This window comes from Lolium rigidum, chromosome 4 (assembly GCF_022539505.1).
Source record: "Lolium rigidum isolate FL_2022 chromosome 4, APGP_CSIRO_Lrig_0.1, whole genome shotgun sequence".
NCBI classification, from domain to species: domain Eukaryota; kingdom Viridiplantae; phylum Streptophyta; class Magnoliopsida; order Poales; family Poaceae; genus Lolium; species Lolium rigidum.
The window spans coordinates 193,429,589-193,453,483 of record NC_061511.1 but is presented as its reverse complement, the minus strand read 5'-3'; the positions used below and the strand labels follow the sequence as shown (position 1 = coordinate 193,453,483).

Here is a 23,895-nt window from a genome sequence, read left to right as displayed (position 1 = left end):
TAGTGCGGCGCAACACCAGAGATTCCGGCGCCAACGTGGAACCTGCACAACACAACCAAAGTACTTTGCCCCAACGAAACGAGTGAGGTTGTCAATCTCACCGGCTTGCTGTAACAAAGGATTAACCGTATTGTGTGGAAGATGATTGTTTGCAGAGAAAACGAGTAAAAACAAGTATTGCAGCAGATTTGTATTTCAGTATTAAAGAATGGACCGGGGTCCACAGTTCACTAGAGGTGTCTCTCCCATAAGATAAAAGCATGTTGGGTGAATAAATTACAGTCGGGCAATTGACAAATAGAGAGGGCATAACAATGCACATACATGACATGATAAGTATAGTGAGATTTAATTGGGCATTACGACAAAGTACATAGACCGCCATCCAACTGCATCTATGCCTAAAAAGTCCACCTTCAGGTTATCATCCGAACCCCTCCAGGTATTAAGTTGCAAAGCAACGAGACAATTGCATTAAGTATGGTGCGTAATGTAATCAACAACTACATCCTCGGACATAGCGCCAATGTTTTATCCCTAGTGGCAACAAGCACAACACAACCTTAGAACTTTCTGTCATCTGTCCCAGGTGTCAATGCGGGCATGAACCCACTATCGAGCATAAGTACTCCCTCTTGGAGTTAAAAGTAAAAACTTGGCCAGAGCCTCTACTAGAAACGGAGAGCATGCAAGATCATAAACAACACATATGTAATAACTTGATAATTAACATGACATGGTATTCTCTATCCATCGGATCCCGACAAACACAACATATAGAATTACGAGATAGATGATCTTGATCATGTTAGGCAGCTCACGATCCAACAATGAAGCACAATGAGGAGAAGACAACCATCTAGCTACTGCTATGGACCCATAGTCCAGGGGTGAACTACTCACTCATCACTCCGGAGGCGACCATGGCGGTGTAGAGTCCTCCGGGAGATGAATCCCCTCTCCGGCAGGGTGCCGGAGGAGATCTCCAGAATCCCCCGAGATGGGATCGGCGGCGGCGGCGTCTCTGGAAGGTTTTCCGTCTCGTGGTTTTTTCGCATCAGGGGTTTCGCGACGGAGGCTTTAAGTAGGCGGAAGGGCAGAGTCGGGGGCCAGACGAGGGGCCCACACCACAGGGCGGCGCGGGCCCCCCCCTTGGCCGCGCCGCCTTGTGGTTTGGCCACCTCGTGGCCCCACTTCGTATGTTCTTCGGTCTTCTGGAAGCTCCGTGGAAAAATAGGCCCCTGGGTCTTCGTTTCGTCCAATTCCGAGAATATTTCGTTACTAGGATTTCTGAAACCAAAAACAGCAAGAAACGAGAACCGGCACTTCGGCATCTTGTTAATAGGTTAGTTCCAGAAAATGCACGAATATGACATAAAGTGTGCATAAAACATGTAGGTATCATCAATAATATGGCATAGAACATAAGAAATTATCGATACGTCGGAGACGTATCAGCGCATCACACCTTTCTCTTGGGGTTCCCAACGGACGTGTCAACTACACGCATCACCGGACCATCTCTATATAGTGAGACTCACGTTATTCCTACCCGGACCGTTTTATATTCTGGAGGTCTCCAGTATATCTGGACTTAGAAGCGGTTTGTGTAATAAGCCGTTTAAGATGTCCTTCGTGTTTAACTATATGGTAAACACAATGTCTATCTTCTTGCTAAGTCGTTTGAGATGTCCTGCGTGTCTGACTATATGTTAAAGACATAATATTCGTGCTAGTGATCAGAACCATGAAGGGTCACTAGGCTACCCAAGGTTGGTAGTGATGTTTGGAGGTATGTTTTTTTATCTTCTCCACTTTTATTTTGTACAATCTATTTTTTGATGCAAACATAACAAATATCATGCAAACAATTCTCACATACAATGCTCACAATTCCTTTCCTTGTTATGAATACAATCATGATAACTAGCTAGTTTGCACATTTTAAGAAACCCGTACATGGCGATTGTAACAACGACTAGCATAACAACAACACCGAAAACGTACCGTTGACACATTTCCTTCTAGAGACCATACTTTTTTTTGTCTTATTCATCTTCGACCTAGTTGTTTTCCTAGCTTCTTGCTTCCTGATGTTATGTTCATCGATCATATCGGCCAACACTAACTCTATTTTCCCTTTCTCTTTCACAACTCTTTGCATTTTCCTGTTGGTAGTACGTGCAGCAGTTGCATTCAGGATTATTTCAAACCCTCCAAAAATATTGCTAGATGTACACCATGGCTGAATTCGATGGGTTACAGCTAGGTATTAGTCGAGGTGCTCGCTTAACCAATGTGTCTCCAATTTTCTGAAGCGGTCAGTTTACCAACCCATCTCTAAGAGCCATAATCTGCTTAGAGTCGGCCTCTTTACCAACCCGCATCAACACATAGAGACGGCACTACGAAACAACCCAGTCAGGAGTTCAGCCAGTTAGAGACGGTTACTAACAATCTCCGTCTTAGGATGTCAGGCAGTATTTCACAATGAACTTTGACCGAAATATTAAACAAAAAAATATTAATTTTTTCAAAAATGAATAAAATTATATTGTACATAATTAGTATCATTGAATTCGCATTGAAAAACACGTTCTAATGGTGCTAGTTTTATAAGAACATTTTTTATGTATTTAAAGTAATCCTTGATCAAAGAAAAAACAAAAAAAAACGCCTTATTCATTTGGTTGGATAGAGTAACAATCAGTACATGAGTGTTTAATGGCGGTCGACATCACAATTAACTAGCCACTTATTCCGTTAACACGTCGTATATACAGGGTTGCGCCCTGTACGACATGCTTCATTCATACATTACTCCTGCACGCGTTGCTTTCGTAGCTCAGCAATCATGTGTAATGGCCTTTTCTAAATCACAAAACCAGCTAACTTCGTGATTTACATATAGATAAGCATGCTACCGGCCAAAGTCAAGCTTTCGTCATAACAGCTTGACTGCCCGTCTGCCTGCAGGCCGCAGCGGGGAACATCACTCGGCCAGAGCACTACCAGTCTACGACGAAAGATACTAAAGCCCGAGCAAAAGATATCATATCCTACCGTATCGTCGTATCGACGCCATGATTTTCCATGTTAGTCCGGACTCCGGACTCCCCAACTACCAGCGGTGTCATTATGCCTGCAAACGAATCGAGTACCTGCGAGTTATACTTGGTTTAGTTTATACTACAAAAGTTATGCGAGTTTCAACCGAGTTGAGTTAAAACATGCTTAGCTTATAACGATCTCGAGTGAGGTATATAAGCTAGCTAAGCTAGACATCTAGTAGTTGTAGCAAACGTGAACCCTTGGGCCTTGGTCTTGGCACATCGATGCCAGGTTTAATCAACAAAGCATATAGTTACATCTTTAATATTCCCTCCGGTACTGAATACAAGGTCACAAACTCATGTTCCAGGTAGTACTGTATCAAGAAAATAAAGCCAACTAATTAATAGCACGATTAACTACTCCGAGTTAATTAAATGTGTTTCAAGTGGTGCATCTTTCTCTACGGTTGAATGCAACATTCATACTAATGAGCACCATCTTACGAAGTAGAAACCTAATTTTTTTTTCTTGATGATTAGTGTTAGTGGCCATATATATATGAAAATTGTATTTTTTATAGTGGCCTTGTATTTAAGAAAAGAGGGAGTGTTTTTCATGTGATGAAAATTACAAGCTTGGATCTATATGCTAAACAAGAAGCTACACAAAAAACATATAAAACATTTCATAGCCAAAATATAAGCACCGATGATCCAACTATCATTGGGATCTAACTAGAAAAAGAAACTGCAAATATGTATAATATCATATACTAATAACAACTACATACATAGAGATGGCATGAAAGATGAAGTGCTTACCGTGAACGAATGAGTGAGAGATTGTGGATGAATTAGCAAATAAACATCATTTTTTCACGCTTAATTAACCTTTCGGTTATGTTCGCATGTAGAAAGAAAGAAAAATCTCCCACCACATATAAGTTAGCAAACTATTCAATTTCCTCTTATTTTTTTTCGATAAAGGATACTTTATTACTCAAAAGTTTTAAGTATTACACTCAACCTCTGCATAATTAGGATGCACACAGCCGTTCAAGTATCAGTAGCATTTAACAAAGTAATCATAGAAGAAAAACAAAACACGATCACGGCTAAGCTTCATTAGCTTCAATACACCTCGACGATGATACCATGCAAAGACCTTTATTTTCAGAGGTATTTTCAACTTCTAGATGAATTTACTATTAACAACCGGCTGACTGAGTATAATTAAAGCTTTGTACATAGAGCTGATCAAGAATTTGTCGTTCTTGGTAAGACTCCAACGGAATTCATCGACTCCATGAAGTAGCTGGATTAAAGCTAACCACTGTAGCAATTCATTCAAGTAGCCAGTCTAGGATCAATAAGATCATGTCTGAACGACATAGAGGGTGTGGAAGTTTCCATCATCTTCTGTAAGGTATCTCCCTTATGCTCAACAATATTATAAGTTATTTCCTCTACTTATATAACATAATCTAAAGATTCAGCTCGTTTTCAAGTCTAAACCATGGAATATACTTACTCAACTCATTTGTTTTCGAGTCGACCTCCAGTCGAGCTTACAAGACAGTCAGATTTCTTAAGCAGGTCATGAGCCAGGAGCTATTTTTGCAGGCCTAGGTGTCACAGTTGGATCGAAGCTCCACTTGGCCACCGCCTCACCGCTCGATTTTAAAAACGGAAGGGTCCGCAAGGAAGAGAACAACCATGGTCATGGTCATGGTCACGCACGAACGCAGGGAAGAGAACAAGAAGGCCTCCAGGAAGGAAGACAAATCTGGGATCTCGCCGCTGGGTGCGCCGGGCGGCAGCGGCATAATAAGAAGGCCCCTAAGACTGCTCATAGTGGGAGTAACTTAGCTAGTAACATCACACAACTCAAGGCATTTTGGTGACATGGCATAGCAATGAATGAAGAAAGAGAGTGAGGTGGTAACTAGATATGTTACCATAACATCACACACTCCAAGACAAGTTGAGTCTACACCATAGTAAATGACACAATGCATGACACCACATATTAGTTACTACTACCTCCGTTTCAAGGAATAAGGCGCCCTCGTTTTACGAGCTTTTTGTTTGACCAAGAATTACTTCAAATAGATAAAGATTGTTTGTATGAAAATAATATCATTAAAAAGTGCTTTTCAATACGAATCCAACGATACTAAATACATATAATATAATCAAGATTTTGTTGCTCAATTTTTATGGTCAAAGTTCGTCTTAAAATACGTGTGCGCCTTATTCCTTAAAACGGAGGTAGTACCCACTATGGACTAGTCTAAGTTACTCCCCACTATGACTAGCCTAATCTTAGACTACTCATAGTGGGAGTAACATAGCAAGTAACATCACACACTCCAAAGCATTTTGATGACATGGCATGATAATAAATGAAGAAAAAGAGGGAGGTGGTAACTAGCTATGTTACCATAACATCACACTTCTCAAGACAAGATGAGTCTACAATCTAATAAATATAGCATGCACCATGATACCACATATAAGAGCAATTCTAATAGTATAGCCAACTGTTGGCTATAACAAGATGTCATATCATTTGTAGTCATCATATAGCTAACATGTATAATAGTTGGCTATAAGAATGTAGTACTTTACTAATATATGGTCCACCTTTCACTCTCACAAGAGTGCTCTAGGAGCACGTGCAAGAGTATGTTATTGCATAGTAGCCCACCTCTCTTCTCTCTCCTCTTCTCTCTCCTCCAACTCATCTAAAATATATTATTTAATGTCTTATAGTCAGCTGACTAGACTCTATTGTACTTGCTCTAAGTGACTATCCACTATGAAGGTAGTAACATAGGGTAGTAACATGCACCATGTTAATACTCTATGTTACTCCCCACTATGACTAGTCTTAATCTTGCCCGGACCGCGACAAGGCCATTGGATCCTGGCGTGTGGTGGCTGGGCCCATCCTGGCGCCGCACCCACCGGCCACCGAGCGATCCACCGGCGGCGATCAGACCCGCCATGAATGCGCGCCGCCACCACGACACGGCAGCACGGGCCGGCCTGCGCCTGCGGCTTTTACGCGGCACCATGTGTTGCGCCCTGGTATTCATTCGGAATCACGCGACGTATCGCGTGCGTGCCCCTGCATGGCACGGAGGATGGAGCCGCCGCCGATCCCGCGCGCGTCGTCGGTACGGTACAGGGGAGCTTCCGCCGTGCTGTGTCACGAGCTCCGGTCTGCTCGGTGGGGTTTTAGGCTGCGTGACACTCTGCCGGTGGGTGCTAATTGCAGGGGCAGATTGAAGAGTTCAGCCTAAGCCAAGTGCTCGCGCGCTTGAATCCTAATCTTAATAAGACGGCCTAACTCCAACCAAAATCTATACAACAGTTTTTTTTTGGAGCGAACGTGAGGTTCCTATGATCTTGGCGCCCGCGGCTTCTTTTTGGATCGCAAGCAAAATGGCTGCACCTTTTTGTTCTTTTTTTTAATTAAAGAGTACTCCTAGGCATACCATATTTTTATACTCCCGTCGTACCGAAATAAGCTTCGCGCCGACAATTTTACAAAAACATCCTTTGCAAACTTCTGACATATCCCAAACTCCCCTTCGCCCCGTCGCTCTTGCTCGCTCTCTTCCTCGTCTCCCCACGCCGCCACACGCCGCTCGACGGCCACGTTGCTCCCTCGTCCCGCTCCCGGCCTCCTCTGCCTTGCTTCCCGCAAGCCGCGCTGCCACCGCCTTCCTCCCCGCGCCGACATGTCCCAAGGTTCGATTTTTAGGACAGACTAAAAATGTTACAGAGAGAGTATTACAAATATTACACACTAAAAATATGTCTAAATGCAACCATATGCAGACAAATTTCAGCAACTTATTTTAGGGCAGAGGGAGTATTACAACACGTTGAATTTTGACAAACTATTTCTGGTTTTAGGAACCGAGAGAGTAGTAGAGAAATCGTATCGAAAAGTTCAGCTCTCTATGGTGCTGATGTTATCATCTTCATATATAGTTGTGATCTTGTGACAACTTCGACATATTGTCGCACTATCCACTTATTAGGATAGCTATCAACTTGAATGCATATTTGCCGTGGGTTTGCTGAATTATGTCACATTGATCAAACTTCTACTCCGTACGTACTATATTTGGTATAGAGGGAGTAGCAAATATCTATGCCCATGAGATTTGCTACCCTTTTCAAATTGTTTTTCAATCCATGGAGAGTACTCTACTGTAATCAGTTATTCCCTGAGGGAATAAGCATTATTAACTGGTAATACCTCCATTCGCTTTTTAATGGACTCGTGGAGTGGCTTCTGCATGCATGTTTAAGATGCCGGCGTTTATTAAATAGGAACAAAGGTAGTATATAGCTACCGTAATAAAATTATTAGGCCTTGTTGTCCGCCCGTTGCTTCCACTGCTCTTGGTCTATTTTTCTCTCGCATAGTTTATCATTGGTTACTTTTAAGGCAAAAATTGACATAATTCATTCAATAAGGGGAAACAAGTTATACAAAGTATTATGCCGAAGGATATAAGTCGGATAAAGAAAGCCTACATATACTCTCCCAAAATGAAGTGACCCAAATGCACCAGCGAAGATTCATAATCTTTTTTTTTTGAAACGGAGGCAAAAGCTTCTCGCCTTCGTCGATTTGATTGATGTAAGGACAACCATGGCCATGGTGTTCATATTCTTGGAAACTCTAGCATTGCGCTCTATGGAAAGCTCTCAAGAGACGAGCATCACAAGCGCCATTGCTTCCCTTCTTTCGGGATGACATGAACAATGTGTAACTACCGAGATTTGACATACTCGAAGGCAACCCAGTCTGAAGGTTCAGCCAATGGAAGCAAAGCCAATCTTCCACAATAGGCAATATCCTAGTGGTGTAGCGGCAGGTGTTTTCAGCCAATAAAACGGTGATTTTAGATTCAAACATTTTCAAAGCATTTTGTAACACCCTATTAATATCAAAGCCAATGTATTAGAATAGCACTGGAAAAAAAAATGTTTTAAGCAACAATGGGAAATGAGACTATTTCATCTAGGCAATACTTTTTTTTCGACCCCCCCGTTTGTGATTTTTATTACCCTCAAAGTGACTAGGCAGTCAGTCCATACAAAGATTTATAATGCGACATAAATCAGCAGGGGGTGGGGAGAGAAAAGCGAACCATATCTCTATTACATGTTACAGGAAAGAAAGAATGATCGGAGGGAGTCTAGAGGTAGCCGGTCTTCCACTTTGAAGCGCCATCTCCAAACAGCCCTGTGAATGCCCAGCTGAACCGTGCAGTTTCTATTGTTGAAAACCAAATCGTTCATGGCCTTCCAAAGAGACCAAAGCATCACGGCCATTCCAACCAGCCAAACATCAACAGGGAAGTCGCGAGGCTGAGCAAGGTCCCAGAAGGAGAAACGGTCAGCAGGGATATCGACCCCAAGGCGAGCCCAGACACCAGAGGCCAACGTGCAGTCGAAGAAGATATGATGTCCGGTCTCCTCGGTAGGACATGCGGCACAGGTCGCCGAGGGAGCCACAGTTCTTGAAGAAGAGGTTGGCGCGGGTGCTGAGTCTGTCAATGTCGGCGAGGTAGGCGAAGATCTTCAACTTTGCTGGGAGTCGAGATCCCCACGCAAAAGGCAATACTTGTATCAGTTAAATTGAAGAGCACTTAAATATTAAACTATGACAAGTGCTAAGAATCTGCCAAGTATCAGCTGGTCTGCTAGCCGTCCGATCTGATGTAGGGTGAATTCCTAGTATCAGCTGGCTCAGCGAAAGGGACATTTCTGGATGTTGAATGTTAAATTGTTAGAAGTGTGGCTGCAGCACGGCCGTAATTTTCTCTCTTCAAATTACCAGTTTTTGTACCTGTCCATTCTGTGATCTGATGAAATTTCCATTTCTTCTTCAGCTAAGGAAGAAGAAAAAAATGGTACGATGGTGAAGCAACTTTACCCGTGCAGCAGTGATCTGCATTTTTTGCTTGTCATAAATATGTCGAATTAATGGTGTAACATGGTGTCTACATATTGTGTATTTATATGCTCCCAAAGCATAACGAGTTTTGACATCAGGTGTAGCAGCCCAACAGATTAACCCACTGAGGATTGAAGAGAAGGCCCAATCTTTTTGACCAAACCATATAATCTTCTTCCTTTTTTGGCAGGGAGCAAACTATATCAGCTAGCGCTTCCCGCAGTAGAAACTACTAATTTCTGCTAGCAAAAAAAAAGTAATAAATTATTTTTTTCTTAAACAAAACGACATTGGATTGTTGCCCAAGAAATTCCAATCACCAAACGACCTTTTTCAGAAAACACAAGTGTATATTGGTAAACAGAAGTTGCCTGCTAATTTCTGCTGGCAAAAGTAGTTCGTGGGGAGCAGCAAACTATACCATCTAGAGCTTCCTGCTGTACAAACCAGTAGTTTCTGCTGGAAAGAACAGTAATAATAATAAAAAATCCCTGAAGCAAAACGACATTGGCCTCAGAACCTCTAATCCCAAAACAAACTTTTCTGAAAAAACACAAGGTATATATATTGCTAAATAGGAGTTGCCTCACGATGACGAGGTTGTCCTCAGTCATTTTGGAGTTTGAAATAGAAAACAAGTGTCGCATCATAATACATGACAAGTAGCAAAGTTGCATACAGAAGAACTTCAAATTACACATGAAGGGAGATATAATCAATCAGCATGGCCCACAGATTCCACAAGAGGAACCAACAGGGTCAACAATGGTCAAAACATGAGAGTGCTTGCTGCATGCAAATTTAGTATATGGGTAATCTCCAAAATAAAACCGAGCATTTCTAGAAGCCCTACTATACAGTCGCAGCCGCCTACGCTGGTCAGCTTTCCATTCCTCACTGGTCTCATAGGATGTGTTCATGATACCAATTTCCATTACCTCGAGCACTTTGGCATTCAGAACAAAAAATTTAGCAAAGTTGAGATCTGACCGCTCGCCTTTGTAACCCTTCAGCACTACTTCTCTAAGAGTGATGTCAAGACATTCAATCCGATCTTGTGGGGTAAGACGACGCACATTTTTCTTTTTCAGCTCCACTCGCAGACATGACTGAAAAGAGTAGAAGTCGTTAACTATGTTTGCTTTATGAAGGACTAGCTACCTGAATTGACTGGATGATGTATGAACTGAGTGAAGACAAACTACCAAAAAAGAAAGTTACCGTGATGTATAGTTTCTCCAAACAAGGAAAACACTTGATGAAGTTTATAACTGCATCAAGATCAGGGCCAAAAGTATCAAGAACGAAAAGCTTCACACTTTGCATCGACATTGCCAGGTTGTTAGTAGATACTCCCTGAGGAACAAAGATGTGCCCAATGTTAAAACATGAGAGAGTAGTGAATGGATGTGTGTGTGATCAAGCACGGCATCAGTTACCCGAGAAACCATGGCTCCAACATGGAATGTAGTCTTGTAGCTATCCAACAAGCCCACCACCTTCAGCCTAGGCGCCCAGATCACCCTGATGTCCATATAATCAAACGCCACCAATCTCTCCAGGCGAGGAGCATTCTGTATGACTAGACTGTCCAAGCAACCGTCGGCGACCACTCCGAATCTCCGGAGAGTCGGCGAGTTGATGACCACTCGGTGGAAGCCGCAGCACCAATCCAGCTGGAGGATCTGGAGGACGGGACAGGCGGAAAGAAGGCCGTGGAGAGCGTCCTCCGAGACCTCCACATCCTTGAGGATGAGGTGCTTCAGGTGCGGGAAGGTGAGGCCCGGGGGAGCGTCCTCCGGGAAACGGCAGCCACCGAGGTAGGCGTAGCGGAGGGTCGGCGCAAAGCGGAACACCGAGTCGGGCAGCAGAAGCTGGTAGTGGTAGTAGATTTTGATGACCTCGAGGTTGTTGAGGGCAGGAGAGCTGAGCCAGCGGGCGAGGTTGGGGGTGGCTTTCACGTTGACGATGTGGCGGAGCGAGAGGCGGCGGCCGGGCCCCCGGTGCTCGGAGAGGATCTTGGAGATGCATTTCCAGGCGAACCGTGGGAGGCGGGAGTCGTCGAGGTTGAGGGGCGACGTTCGCCACAGAGGAAGCCACCGGCGGGAGAGAACGGTGGTGCGGGTGGCGTCCTTGGTGGAGAGTAAGGAGATGATGGAGGAGAGGATTTCGTCGGGGAGGAGGCTGATAAAGTCGATCTCTTCGGTTTTCGCCTGCTTGGACGGGCGAACCTTCGCCGCATCCATGGCCGGCGGGCGACGGCGGCGACGGCGCGGTTTAGGGGAAGGTGCCGTTTTCGCCTGATTGGATGGGCGAACCTTGGTCGCTTTCATGGCCGGCGGGGGGCGGGGGGCGGCGGCCGTGCGGTTTAGGGGAAGGTGCGGCTTCAAGGATTGAGTAGGAATCTTTCGAGAAAGGGCTCAATGGTGAAGACGGCCGCGCAGAGGCAGAACCAAACTGGGCCATCAGGCCTAAATGGATCACTGTGCAGTGTTCTGGTTGGAGCCCAGGTTGCAAGAGAGTGTGGCATCTTGCGAGGACTGTGAGCCCAGAATCATTGACAAAACAACCGCTTAGAGCATCTCCACCGGTAGCCCCAAGTAGGCGCCAGTAGGGGCGCCGGCACTTTCGTTTGGGAGCACTGGCAGTGCATCCTCTATTTAAGGAGCTGTTCCCACATCGGCGCTCCCAAACAGACGGTCTCGATAGTAGCTTTTTTTTACACAAACTACATATTATACTTAAAATTTCATTTTAATGTCATTCATGATTGAGGATTGAATAATATTTTCGGGTAAATCCGAGTAAAACATTATTCACTCTTCAACCCCAGATGACATATGAAACCTGCTTCATCTCTACACTACTACCTAATGGCCACTTGGCTCTATGGAGGTGGAGCTGCTCTCTCCGGTGGTCTCTCCTCTGCTCTCTCTGCCGCTCCTCCGACGATAATCCCCTGCTCTCTCCGCCACGAACGTCAAGTAGGCGGCTCTATCCGCGGCTACCGCCTCCTAACGCAGTTGCCGCTCCAGGTCCTCCCGCCGCCGACGGTGATCCAACTCCTGCCTTTGTAGGCGGAGCTGCAACTCCGCCAAACGCCGCCGCTCGTAGACTTCCTCCTGAATCTGCGTCTCCTCCCGCTGCGACCGCCACAGCAAAAGGTCCTCTCACCCCTGCTGCCGTCGCTGCTCCCACCGACGCACCGACGCTCGCTCGCCGCCTCCCGCCGCCACCACGCCTCCAAGAACTCTGCCTCCTCCGCCTCCTCCCGCTGCCGCCGCTCCGACTCCTCCCGCTGCCGCTCCAGGTCCTCCCGCCGCGCCACCCGCCGCCGTCGTGCCTCCTCGGTCACCCGCAGCCTCCGCTTCGCCTCCTGGCCCTGCCGCTCGTCTGCGACGTGGGCATCCACGGTCGCCGCTAGCGCCGCCTCCTCCCACGCCTCGTACTCTACGAGCCACGGGTCCGCTTCCACGACTTCTACGGCCGCCTCTAGCGCCGCCTCGTCCCACGAATCAAACATTGTGCTATTTTTCTAGGGTTTTTGCACTATAGAGGTAGGGGAGGGAGGGATTATATGGACCGCCGGCGAGGCGGAAAACCTCCCGCGCGGTGTCACGGTGGGAGAATTTCCCGCGCAGCGTCGTGGCGGGAGCGTCGTGGAGGTAAAATATCGCGCGCGACGCCCTGGCGTCACTGACAGGCGGCTCCCACGCCCAAAACATTCAGCCTCGCGAGGCGCCGACGCGCCCGATTCGCGCCCTCGGCGAAATGGTCGGCACGGGGTTGCCGGCGATTCTATTGGGCTCGAAAATTGGCCGGCGCCGTATAGGGCGCGCCGGTGCTAGCCCATTTTCGCTCCCGGCCCCCAAAAAGCTATCGGGAGCGCCGGTGGAGATGCTCTTAGCTGGAGTATCTAAGATGTAAGAGTTAGAGGTTGAGTTGATGTGCCACTGCACTGAGTTATTCACTAACAAGATTCAGTGTCAATGGGTACACCAATAGTTCAGCTAAAATGAACTTACTCCAGCTCCCAAAACAACTGAACTGAACTTTCTTCAGTGAGTGTGTGTGAGACAGAAGCACATTCAGTTAAACATTATGGGTTACATATTACCAGCTAACTAGGACATGTTCAAGAGGTGCAGCCTAGCAGGACAAGCACCCACACGAACCCAAAGCATCAAAGCACGTAATCGTTTTTTTTCTTCCTTTTTGCACTTCAGCTAATCTAGACTCTAGAGCCACTCTTTTGCGGAGAACGAACCATTCCATCTAGCGCTTCCAGTTCCAGCTGAAGGAACTGCTGATTTCGGCAGAAGATAACTTTTTGCTGTTTTTGAAACAGAACGACATTGGATTGCCCCAAAACCTCCAACAACCAAACGGCCTCTTCTAAAAAAACACAGTTATATTGCTAAAAGTAAGTAGCCTGAGCCACGAGGAGGTTTGCAGTTTCAAATACGGAGTAGAAAACAAGGTCACAGTTACATGATAAGTGGCAAAGTTGCGTAAATAAACACTTGGAGTTACATGTGAAGGGAGATATCATCAATCAACACGTCCACAAAGATTCCAAAAGAGGAAATTTAACATCCGACCGCTTGCATTCGTAAGAGCATCTCCACCCGCGCCACCGATAGCTTTTTGGGGGTCGGGGGAGAAAATGGGCTCGCACCGGCGCGCCCCAAATGCCGCCGGCCAATTTTCGAGCCCAATAGAATCGCCGGCAACCCCGTGCCGGCCCCTTCGCCAAGGGCGCGAATCGGGCACGCCGGCGCCTCGCGAGGCTGAATTTTTTTGGGCGTGGGAGCCGCTTGTCAGTGACGCCAGGGTGCCGCGCGGGATATTTTATCGCCACGACTCCTGGCGGGAAACTCTCCCGCCACGGTGCCGCGCGGGAAACTCTCCCGCCACGACACCACGCGGGATGTTTCCCGCCTCGCCGGCGGCCTATATTATCCCTCCTCCCCCGCCATTGCTGCAAAAACCCTAGAAAAAAGCACAATGTGGGATTGGTGGGACGAGGCGGCGCTAGAAGCGACCGTAGAAGAATTGGAGGTGAACCCGCAGCTCGCAGAGTACGAGGCGTGGGAGGAGGCGGCGCTAGCGGCGACCGTAGATGCCTGCGACGCGGGCGAGCGGCAGCGCCAGGAGGCGGAGCGGCGGGAGCGGAGGGAGCGCGGGGAGGCGCGACGGGAGGCGGAGTGGCAGCGGCAGGAGGCGGAGCGGCGGCACCATGAGGAGGAGAACCGGGTGGCGCTCGAGGAGGCGGAGCGACTGGAGATCCTGTAGGCGCAGCGGCGGTGGGAGGCGGCGAGCGAACGCCGGTGGGAGGCGCGACGGCAGAAGGGGTGGGAGGAGCTTGCGCTGCGGCAGTTGCAGCGGGAGGAGACGCAGCGTCAGGATGAAATCTACGAGGCGCGTCGTTTGGCGGAGATGCAGCTACGGCTACAGAGGCAGGAGTTGGATCACCGTCGGCGGGTGGAGCTGGAGCAGCAGCTGCATCAGGAGGCGGTGGCCGCAGATAGAGCCGCGTACTTGATGTTCGTGGCGGAGAGAACAGGAGATTATCGGTGGAGGAGCAGCGGAGAGAGCAGGGGAGAGACCACCGGAGAGAGCAGCGGCCGATCGTCCACCTCCAAAGAGCCAAGTGGTCAGTAGGTAGTAGGTTAGAGATAAGCAGGTTTCAAATGTCATCCGGGATTGAGGAGTGAATAATGTTTTACTCGAATTTAACCGAAAATATTATTCATTCCTCGATCATCCTGAATGACACTAAAATGAATCTCTAATTTGTATAAAAAAATATCTATCGAGACCGCCGTTTTTGGAAGCATCGGTGTGGAAACAGCTCTCCCAAATAGAGGATGCGCCACACTACTTCTTTGAGAGTGAGATCAAGGCATCAGATGCCATGTAGTGGATTAAGACTTAAGACGACGCACATTTTTCTTTTTCAGATCAACCTCCAGGTATGACTGAAAAAAGTACAAGTTACGCCTATGTTTGCAATATTTTTTCCGAAATGGGAGCTCTACATCCGAGCCTCTGCAAGCTAGTACCAAACATCAAAATGATGTACACGGTCTATCTTTATCTTTACTATATAAGAAGTAGTTTCTACGTGGAGATATATGCTGCATCAATATCGGGACCAAAAGCGTCAAGAATTAAAAGCTTCGCACCGCACATTAAAAGCATCTCCACCGGCACCCCTTATAGCGGCCTTGATAGCTTTTTGGGGATTGAGAGCGAAAATGGGCTCGCACCAGCGCGTCCCAAATGACGCCGGACAACTTTGGGGCGGGTTTGGAGACGGTTCTCAGATCAGACGGTCGGTGAATTCAAAAAAGAGCTAGAATTTAGAAGGTTACTGTCTGGGGATATTCAGCCACCGGGGACCAATCTATGTGGATACTATGTTTGTGAGTTCGATACACCTCTGAGCGGACGCCGTCGGATAACAACGTCAAGAGGAATAACTTCCGGAAGACGCTTAGTCGAGAAGCTCGCTGATGACCCACAAGTATAGGGGGTGTATCGTAGTACTTTTGATAAATAAGAGTGTCGAACCCAACGAGGAGCAGAAGGTGTTGACAAGCAGTTTCGATGAAGGATTCACTGTAAATGCTCACAGACAAGTATTCATGGGGTTTTGATATAGCAGATGAATAAAGTACAAGTAAGTAAAATGCGAGAGTAATAATTGCAGCGAGTGGCCCAATCCTTTTTAGCACAAAGGACAAGCCGGTTTGTTTACTTATAATGACCAAACGTTCTTGAGTACACACGGGAATTTAGTCTAGTGCTTTCGCTTCATATAGCTGATTAATCTTCATTGTTTTGATAAGTGTTGTGTGGGTGAACCTATGCTAATGCACCGCCCTTTCTAGGACTAATACATACTTGTGATTATACCCCTTGCAAGCATCCGCAAATACAAAAAAGTAATTAAGATAAATCTAAGCACAGCCTTAAACTCTGAGATCCTTCTATCCATCCCGCATCGATATACCAACGGGGGTTTAGGTTTCTGTCACTCCGGCAACCCCGCAATTAGAAAACGAATACAAGATGTATTCCCCTAGGCCCATAAATGGTGAAGTATCATGTAGTCGACGTTCACATGACACCACTAGAAGAATAACACCACAACTTAAATATCATAACATTGAATACTAACCAACATAATTCACTACTAACATTTAGACTTCACCCATGTCCTCAAGAACTAAACGAACTACTCACGAGACATCATATGGAACATGATCAAAGGTGATATGATGATGAATAACAATCTGAACATAAACCTTGGTTCAATGGTTTCACTCAATAGCATCAATAACAAGTAGAAATCAATACCGGGAGAGTTTCCCCTATCAAACAATCAAGATCCAACCCTAATTGTTACAGCGGTGACGAAGTGCAGCGGTGGAGATGGCGGTGATGATGATGGAAATGATGGTGATGATGATCCCAATGATGTCCAGCTCGATGACGATGACGATGGCGTCGATTTCCCCCTCCGGGAGGGAATTTCCCCGGCGGATTTCAGTCTGCCGGAGAGCTCTTTTCTCTCTGGTGTTTTCCGCCCCGCAGAGACGGCTGTGACTCTTCGTGACTATCCTCTGTAGCTTAGGTTTTTGGGACGAAGAAGTACGCGAAGGAGAGGAGGCCAGAGGGGGATGTGGGCCCCCTCCCCACAAGGCGGCGCGGCCAGGGCAGGGCCCGCGCCGGCCTATGGGGGGACCCATGGCGGCCCTCCTCGGCTCCTCCTTTTGGCTACCTCCGTCTTCTGGAAAAATAGGATTTGCAGTATAATTCCCGTCAATTGCTGATCTTCCGAAATATTGCATTCTGACGGTGCTTTTTCCAGCAGAATCCTGACTCCGGTGCGCGATTCTCCAATAATCATGAAACATGCAAAATAGATGAAATAACGTAAGTATCATCTCTAAATATGAAAAGATATCAACGAATAACAGTAAATTATGATATATAAAATAGTAATGCAAAATGGACGTATCATTCGCTTCCGACCAATTCAAAGGAAATAGCAGGATTTTTGATGAGGGGAGTCCTCCATCCTAAAGGCGCACAATATTACGAGGACGTAGAACTTCTGATGTCGTAAATTGTGTATGAAAACTTGTTCGAAATTGTATATATATATGGTCATCCGAGATTGAATATATATTGTATATTCCTCTTGAATTCTTGTTGAATTCTTGTTGGTTCTAATTTCAAACTTGTTTGAATTTGTACATTCATATGCATATGTATATAGTGGCGTAGAATATGTGTACCGAAACTTCTTCAAAATTTAAATAAAACACAAAATAAAATATAAAAGAAATAAGACAATACAAATTAAAAAGAAACCAGATTTAGGTGGGGGGGCTAAACCCTAAACCTGCGGAGGTCTTTAGTCGTGGTTGGCCAGGAGAACCGCGACTAAAGGTCCTCCGCCCCGACGGACGGCTGGCGGCCACATGAAATGACCTTTAGTCGCGGTTCGTAAGCAACCGCGACTAAAGGGGGGCCCTTTAGTCCCGCATATTTAATTTTGGTTGCGCAACCAGGATTAATGGCAGTTACGAACCGGGATTAAATGCCCTTTTTCTACCGGTGTGTCCTGGATCTAGGCCTTGACGATGTCGACCGTGTCGCTGCTCTCGACCTCGAGCGTTAGAGTCTCCCCTGTGATGGCCTTCACGAAGATCTGCATCGTTGTGGATGTGGGTCGCGGTGGTAGCGATTGTGCCGTGGGGTGGGGTGAGCGCAAAGCGCCGCCGCGCGCGAATGTACATATATAGCGATCGGTCGGAGCTCGGAGGAACGGAAACGCCGCCGCTACGAAACAGAGTAGGCCACGATAACTGGAATACGTGATCGCAACGAATACGTTTTCGTCATGCCGCGCAGATCTACTCGATCACAGCACCAAGGGCTTCTTGGACGTATGAATTTGAAACCCCGCGACAGGGCGCGGTGGCGTGGACCATTCCACCTCCTGCAGCTCGTCCACCTAGTCCTCCGCCGTCACCGCGCTCCAATCCACCGCTGACGATTCAATTCTCTGTGGAGCCTGGACAACAAATATGCCGAGCGGCCGGGCGAACGAACGAACGGCGGGGCGCGTGTGGGGCGGCTCTCGGCGAGACGGTCGTGGTGCGCGAGAGATCAGAGTTCTTTTCACCAAGTTGAAGAATGCATGCCTGTTGAATTACCTTGCTATAAGGTCACCACATTGGGTTGTTTATAACCATGCACATATTATTACACGAAGAGTATACCAGCATTACTGTGAAAGCCAGCCTCCCTACCGTCTCACTATTTTCAAGTACGCGGACTATACTGACGCCTATGGCTAGCAGCTACTATTGCAAAAGGAAAAAAATGAATATTCAACCCAGCATTGAACTGATAGGTGTGCTTGGAAGTCTTGAACTCCAGATGAAACCTGGCTCAGTGAAAGGGACGTTTCTGGATGTTGAATGTTCAATTGTTAGACGGTATTCACCGTACATCAGATAGGACGGCTAGCATACCAGCTGATTCCTAGCACTTGTCATAGTTCAATATTTAAGTGCTCTTCAATTTAGCTGATACAAGTATTGCCTAGATATGAAATAGTCTCATCTCCCATTGTTGGTTGAAACATTCTTTTTAACCGGTGCTATCCTAATACATCAGCTTTGATTTTAATATCCTGTTATGAAAGGCTTTGAAAATGTTCGAATCTCAAATCATCGGTTCATTGGCTGAAAACAGCTGCTAGCCAATCCCGCCTACAACCAGGGTTTTTTTCCTCAGCCGGAATTTCCATGATTTCGGCGAAAACCGGTTTTACGAGTTACCACCGAGAAAAATAATACCAAACGAAATTTTCCGGTATTCAAATAATTTAATTTATCTGAATTTATTTTTTTGGTAAATTTTGGACGAAATAGTAAATTGGTTTGACAAATCTCGGCCGGTATTTCTGAGATTTCCTAAATACTGGAAATATCCTTACCCATAGGTATTTTTTGCCTACCGAGAAAAAACCTTCCGTACAACAAAGTGCGAAAACACAATGTAGCGACCCGGCGAAGCGCACTTTTCCACCTAGTTCTCTTCAAATGCCACTAAGCCACTAGGATATGTACTATGGTCAAAGATTGGCTTTGCCTCCCTTCGTTGAACTGTTGCCTTCGAGTACATCAAATCTTTGTGGTTACACATTGTTCATGTCATCCCGAAATGAGGAAACAATGGCGCTTGTGATGCTTGTCTCTTGGGAGCTTTGCAATCAGCGTAATGTTAGAGTTTACAAGAATATGAGCACCATGAGCATGTTTTTCCTTACACGTATGAAATTGGGAGCGAGATCATGAATATTCACCGGTGCGAAACATTTGGATCACCTTATTCCGGAGAGTAGGTTTCTTTTTTTTTTCGTTTTACGGCCTTAAGCATAATACTTTGTACAACTTGTTTCTCCTTACTCAATGAGTTTAAGGCAAATCCTTTTTTGTTCAAAAAATAACCGATGGTAAATAGGCATGCATGCAAAACATATCAGAGAAGTTTCAATGTGTTCATATCGAAAAAGAATAGTCTAATAACAAAAAGGGCGCCCAAATGATCTGGCTCATCTTTATGAACGAGGGGGGAAAAGAGCCGCTGAACTGCTGAAGGAACGGGCGGACACATCCCTATTTTTCTTAGGGTAGTTGTGTACATGTTAAGGGCTTCTTTGATTCATAGGAATATGAAGAGTGTACGAATAGGGAAAGGTGTAGGATTAGAATGCCTTGGTAAATTGAATTCTATAGGAATATGGTGTGTCTTTGATTGTAGCAAATAATTTTTTTCGTAAGGTATGAGCTAATGCTTTTTTCCTATATAATTTACACTACAAGATTTCTATAGGAATAATTCCTATAGGATATGTTCCTATGAATCAAATGGCTTGTATAGAATTTGTTTTCATAGAATTCAAATCCTACATAATTCTTATGTCAATCCTATGAATCAAAAGAACCCTAAGAACGCTTCGTTACTTAAGAGAATTCTCCATGGCTTAGAAAATACAATATGTAAACACAATGTTACACCATCAATTCTGCACATATATAGTGTGCCAAGCAAGAAATGCAGATCATGCGTTGGCGCAGAGTAAGCCTATGAAAACATATCTAATTATCTATCCATGGGTCCTTATGGAGGCTGGTGGCTTCGTACGTGGTAGTGTGCATGCCACCGCTAGCTTCTCCTGGTAAAGGTTCTTCACCATGGTCCACGCAATTTCTTCCGCCTAAGCTGAAGGAAGAAACAGAGATTTCGTCGTCAGAGATCACATAACGAACTTACTACTGGTAATTAATTTGTAGAGAGAAACTTACGTCGGTGCTGCGGCCGCACTTCTTCTTGCGGCAGTTGGTCGACCTGGGAGGAAGGCGCGCATAGCACCTATATATGAATCAAATGGCGGAGAAAAGTGAGTCTGGTAATAATATGACTGCCCGAGATGGAAAAAGAACGAGACCAACATACTTTCGGCAGATCATCTTGTCCTTGCTGTAGCCGAAAGCAATCGCTCGGAGGTTTGGCTCGATGGCCCAGGGGAAGCAGGCCCCCCGGTAGTAGCCGTAGCCGCGGCCGCGGCGGCCGCCGCGGAGACCGAGCGCGAGGTGCAGCGTCGACTCCTTGCAGATGCCGTAGTCGGCCAGCGTTCGGCCGTCCTCCGCCTCGAGCTCCTTCCCGGCGTAGACGAGAGAAGGTAGCTGATGCTGGTCGTCGTCGTCGTCGTCGTCGGTGTCGGAGGTGACGATGATTCCTCCCTTGTCATGGATCTGGGCCTTGACGCTGTCGACCGTGTCGCTGCTCTCGACGTCGAGCGTGAGAGTTGCCCCGGTGATGGTCTTCACGAAGATCTGCATCGTCGTGGGTGGCGGTGGACCGGTGGTGCCGTGTGGTGGGGTGAGCGCAGAGCAGCGCCGCGGATGTACACATACGTATAGCGATCGATCGGAGGGAACGGAAACGCGGCCGCTACGAAACAAAACATATTAGGCCACGGTAATGGGAATACGTGATCGCTACGGCTACAGACCTCCGTTCGGAGAATTCCGAACAAACTAGTACACTAGTATTTTGGATGAAAACTGCTTTTGGAGTCAATTTGGCATGCAGCTTTACCTGTTCGGAACTTCCTTTTCAGATTCAATTTTTTTTAACAGTGAAATATTTAACATTGAAGCTCATAGGACAACATTAAAGCTCATAGTATAAGTGAACTTCAGTAAAATAGTAGCTACTTATTTACTAAAGAAGTTAGCTCCAGCCATGTAATTACAATAAATAGTCAGATAGCTATATTTCAGACACCAACGAGTACCAATATTTCTAGAGCAAAACATTTCTTATCAGATTGATAGGAAAATGAGTAAAGACTTAGGGAAACCTCCAACTTGAATAAAACTCATTTTAATCAAATCAAGCAGTACATTACTTGTTCTAAGCAATTAAAAACGAGTATAACAACAAGAAAATGACTTAAACAGAAATATTCATGGAGCACAAACAAGAGATCAACTTCTACCATAAAACCCAAGCCCTAAAACGTCTACGCAATCTCCAGCAGTTCCAAATTCTACATCATACAAGGTACATAATAAATACAGAAGAACCACTTGCTTTCGTCACAAACTATGGACAGATTTAAAAACAAGAGAGCATGGAAATCTGATGATGAAACAACATGCTTTCTTGCAAAATATTGTTGTAACATGTACCCCAATACAACAAGAAATCATATGACAAAACAACATGTACCTACCTACCAAGATCAATAATAACGTCTTATACAGTTAAAAGGAAAAAAAAAGCAACAAGTGCTTCGATTAGTAACATGTGCAACATAAATAAAAATTACCAACCATTAAATGATTAGTAAAAATAAGGAAGAGTTACCATCTAGCTATCATAGTTTATCACTAACATACAAGGTAACAAACCTGAAAACATAAGGATTTGTAGCATAAGCAAGTAACTAGAATGAAAACAATACCAGAACCAGAGCTTTAACAACAATAATTAGCATAAAAGCCTAAGCAAGATTGTAAAACCGTCAAATGGTAAAGCATCCCATGCCCTTTATGGCCTGAAACAATACTACAACATTTATTAGTAGAGTTTAAAATAAAAATGTACATCTATATCCTCACGAGTCAGAGGTTCATGCACACAAACATGTCGCCATCTTCATCAAGATTCAGTTATAGGGTAGCACAACACAACACATTCTATATCATGACAGGAAGAGGGGGGAAAGAGAGGTCCTTCAGGTTGGTGGGCATCGTGGTGGTCTGAATCGGTCTAGGCAAGCTCCCCCTCCTGGTCGGCCATGTCATGGACGTCATCACCTTGTGCATCCTCGTCGATGTCCAGACACCCACCTGCAGCAGCTCCGGCGTGTGGCCTCTCCTTGGCTGTGCCGGCGACCACACGTGGGCAGGAGCTGGGGGAGGCTGGCCCTGACCTCCTCCTCATTGTGTTGTTTGATTTCGCCTTATTATCATGCTCGCTTGTTTTTATCTAATTTGTGCTTTTACTTACTAGGCCATGCATGGATGGAAATTGCAAATATACCTCCACCACTTACCATTGTCATATGGACCAAGAGAATTTTAGAATTTGTATTGGGACATGGGCTAAGGTTGAAGGCCAAAATCCATCAGCGATCAGGTGCAGAATCTTGCAGATTGCTATAAGTTCTTAAATAAGTTTATTTATCTTGCTATCTCTCAATAAGATGTGACTATTTGGTTGAATATTTTGTGGCTCAAGTGGTGATCCGTGAGGCTAAGCAGCAATATAATCTTTTTTCTAGAGAGACACACTAAGAGATGTTCAAAAATCTCAATTTCTTTTTTTTTCCAAACGACCCACCAGGGGATCGAATTTTCATTACCATGGAGATAACGAAAATACAGCACAGTTTTGCCACAAAAGAAAAAGCAAAAGAAGGGGGAGAGATCGCCGCCTAATGCTAACGTTCAGGAACATTATTACAGAACCAGACTAGGAGTTTTTTGCAACCCTTTGTCAACAGCAAGGGGATCTAGGAAAACAGAACAGAATGGAACAACTGCAAGCAGCACTCGATAAACTTTTGGTAGAACTTCAGCACGACATCAGGAAGCGGCGTCATCTTTTGAGTCATCAGTCTTCTTATCCTCCAAGCGAAGTTGATCGACACACCCAGCACTTCTAGTAGAAGAGTTTCCGGCTCCAGCTGCAGCAGCAAGTCGTAAGAGGCCATCGGCACCCACACGAAGCTCAGAAGCATCTCGATCTCCATGCAGACCTGGGATGTTAGTAGCTTCAGCAACCCCAGTAGCCCTAGCTTCAATTCTGGTATTGTGAACTCCCAAAGATTCAATTCTGGAGCTCATCCTGGGAGCAGGTTGTTGTTGATCTCCACCAGCCCTGGGAAGGTTGCCACCACCTGAAGATTCATCATCAATAGGAGGGTTATCAACCTGTGAGAGAGGATCTTCTTGAGATTCAAGTTAAGGCTGAGAGCCATCAACAGGAATAACCACTGCAGTTCTTTCAGTTCTGAGAGAGGGAGCAGCCAAGGCAAGAATCCCCTGCCCCTGTGACAGGAATGGGGTGTCAGAGTTCTGAGAGTTGTCACTGTCATCATAATCAACTAATTCTTCAGAAGAGCCATTCCCTTCATTCACATTCTCAGCAATAGGATCAAGAAGATCTTTGTATTCCTTCTGGATTGTGAAAACCTTGTCACTGCCAGATTTCACCAGAGAATTAAGGAACTGCTTGTAGGAGTCAGCAACTTTT

General features: G+C 45.7%; 1 protein-coding gene across 1 annotated transcript; it reads right to left on the bottom strand.

The window, feature by feature from the left end:
* Positions 1-17,683: 17,683 nt before the first annotated feature.
* Positions 17,684-20,969, bottom strand: LOC124707024 (polyubiquitin-like). Its single transcript, XM_047238687.1, has 2 exons — positions 20,698-20,969; positions 17,684-17,771 (listed from the first exon to the last, which is right to left on the bottom strand). The coding sequence occupies exons 1-2, from the start codon at positions 20,967-20,969 to the stop codon at positions 17,684-17,686; spliced, it is 360 nt and encodes a 119-aa protein (XP_047094643.1).
* Positions 20,970-23,895: the final 2,926 nt, after the last annotated feature.

Bases quoted from the DNA above. Each gene is read 5' to 3' on its own strand.
- LOC124707024 (XM_047238687.1), bottom strand. From the start codon at position 20,969: ATGCAGATCTTCGTGAAGACCATCACCGGGGCAACTCTCACGCTCGAC. The intron at 17,772-20,697 runs CCGCCGCGGCCG...CACATCCACAAC, and splicing joins GCGCTCGGTCTCCGCGGCGG to GATGCAGATCTTCGTGAAGG.